The sequence below is a fragment of the Malaya genurostris genome, chromosome 3 (genome assembly GCF_030247185.1).
Source record: "Malaya genurostris strain Urasoe2022 chromosome 3, Malgen_1.1, whole genome shotgun sequence".
In the NCBI taxonomy this organism is placed as follows: Eukaryota; Metazoa; Arthropoda; class Insecta; order Diptera; family Culicidae; genus Malaya; species Malaya genurostris.
In genome coordinates this window covers 264,034,746-264,036,819 of record NC_080572.1, presented here as the reverse complement: position 1 = coordinate 264,036,819, position 2,074 = coordinate 264,034,746, and the positions used below count along the sequence as shown (strand labels likewise).

The following is a 2,074-nucleotide window of genomic DNA, read 5'->3' as shown; positions in this document are numbered from 1 at the left end:
GATGCTGAGTACAATTGCTTGCACTCGAGTATCTTAACTCCCTCAAGCATGGAATTTTTAAAACGACCAACTACATTTTTAAGTAAATCATCGGTTGTCAGACTGGCTTCAGTCACAACACCGTCAATTTCCACCTCCTTCGATGGAATGTAAACTCTATATTCAAAAGCAAATAATTGACAGGTTAAATTCCGCTCGCCTGTTTCAAATCGTCAACAACAACTTGAATTTTATCTCTATTAACTTTAGAGATTTTTACAACTTTTGAAAAATGTGATGTCAATTTCTTTGTAATTTGCATCAAATTTAATACCTTTTCCTTTTTTCGAAAATAGACTATCCATGGATCTGGATAATGTTTAACCCTTGGAGTATTTATTATTTTACTAGTATCCGGAATCGAATTCGAGGTGATCTTCCATGAGATCATCCATTACATTAACTGTCTTTTTTTTGTAAATAAAAAAAAACAAAATGAAAACTTATGTATAGTAAAGTTTCAGTTATAAGAGAAATAAAAAAATTAAATTAAATTAAATCTACCTTTTTGCTGTTGTCTCTGTTCCTCTGTCGTAAAGAACGACGTGAAACTCATCCAACGATTTCCAATTGGCAGTCTTTTGGTATCGTTTTTTGCTATCTCAGTTGCTCTGCCGTCGTTGTTGTCACCTTTGAACTTGGAGTGCTGCCTGTACCATACCCCAGGTGAGTGCTATTGCTCTTGGTGGGCATCAAATGTGATGCTTGCAGTGTATCACCTCGGGATATACGTAGTCTCTTTCGATCCTACGCAGCGTACAAATTCTGGTACCTGGAGATCAGCACTGGGTTGCACCCCTTCGTCTTCGCACCTTTATGCGCTCGCACCTCTGTGTCTCTACACCTCTGTGCGCATGAACGTGATGGCCTTCGCTGCTAGCTTTTCAGTCGGGAAACGCCCCGAATATTGCCTTTGCGATTAGCACCAGCAGTTTTACCTTTTTTTATAAATATAAAAAATAGGTATAGAATTCGCTCAAACTTTAGACAAATTTCCCGAGGCCCGGAGGGCCGGATGTCATATACCAATCGGTTCAGCTCGACGAACTGAGCAAATTTCCGTGTGTGTGTGTTTTTTTTGTAATAGGAGGTGAAATCGCCGGATCATCAAACTATCTTCACATAGCTCTGTATGCAGGCAGGATAGCTCGGTATGTGGGAGTCGAACCCACTAAAACACCCCCTTTTCTCCCTGCCCTTATCTTCCCGGGACCACAATATAACAGTTATTACTCCGGGAGGGGGCTGCGTTCTTGCACATCTACTCTAGCTCACATTACATTTTTGCTCAGTGATATCCACTGTTTATCCTTATTCAGGCTCTCGTTCACCATTATTGACCGTTACGCTGCTCTTCTCGCCATTTCCGTTGAATTCATGACATTATATACATCACCCCTCTGTTGACCGCCTTCCACCTTTCTTCATTGCCGCACATTCTTTCCACTATGTTGTCGACGCAAATGTCCTCTCCGACTACTAGACGCATTTCATTTGCTCTGCCATAAATCGAGGACAATCAAAGATCACATGTTCCGGTGTCTCTTCGACGTTTGCACAGCTCGGACTACGCGGAGACTCTGCGTGCCCAAATCTATGCAGGTACTTCCTGAAACATGACCAGATAGAAACTGTGTCAGGTGGAAGTTGATCTCTCCATGTTTTCTCTCTAGCCACGTGGACACTTCTGGTTTCTTTTTGTCTTGAGCGCCGACGCCCAGGCTGATCCGCCATATCTCATTATTGACGTAGTCACACTGGCCAGGAGCCTCTTCTTACTGCTGTTTATCACCGAGTTGTTTGGCGTGATTCTAATCAAAGCTTTGATCGATCTCGCCGCCTTCTCGCACACATAATCTACGTGCCCGTTGAAGCTCAGCCGGTCGTCAATCATCACCCCTAGATGCTTTACCTCACGCTTTGAGTTGACAATATGTTCCCCGACCGTAATTTTCAGTTGTTGTACAACTTTCCGGTTGCTAATCATCACCACTTCGGTTTTATGGTGCGCTAACGTGAACTTTTTCTCTCGCAT

At 42.7% G+C, this 2,074-nt stretch overlaps 1 protein-coding gene across 1 annotated transcript; it reads right to left on the bottom strand.

Moving 5' to 3' along the window:
• Nucleotides 1-1,708: 1,708 nt before the first annotated feature.
• LOC131434310 (uncharacterized) lies at nt 1,709-2,074 on the bottom strand. The gene has a single exon (XM_058600976.1). The coding sequence runs from the start codon at nt 2,072-2,074 to the stop codon at nt 1,709-1,711; it is 366 nt and encodes a 121-aa protein (XP_058456959.1).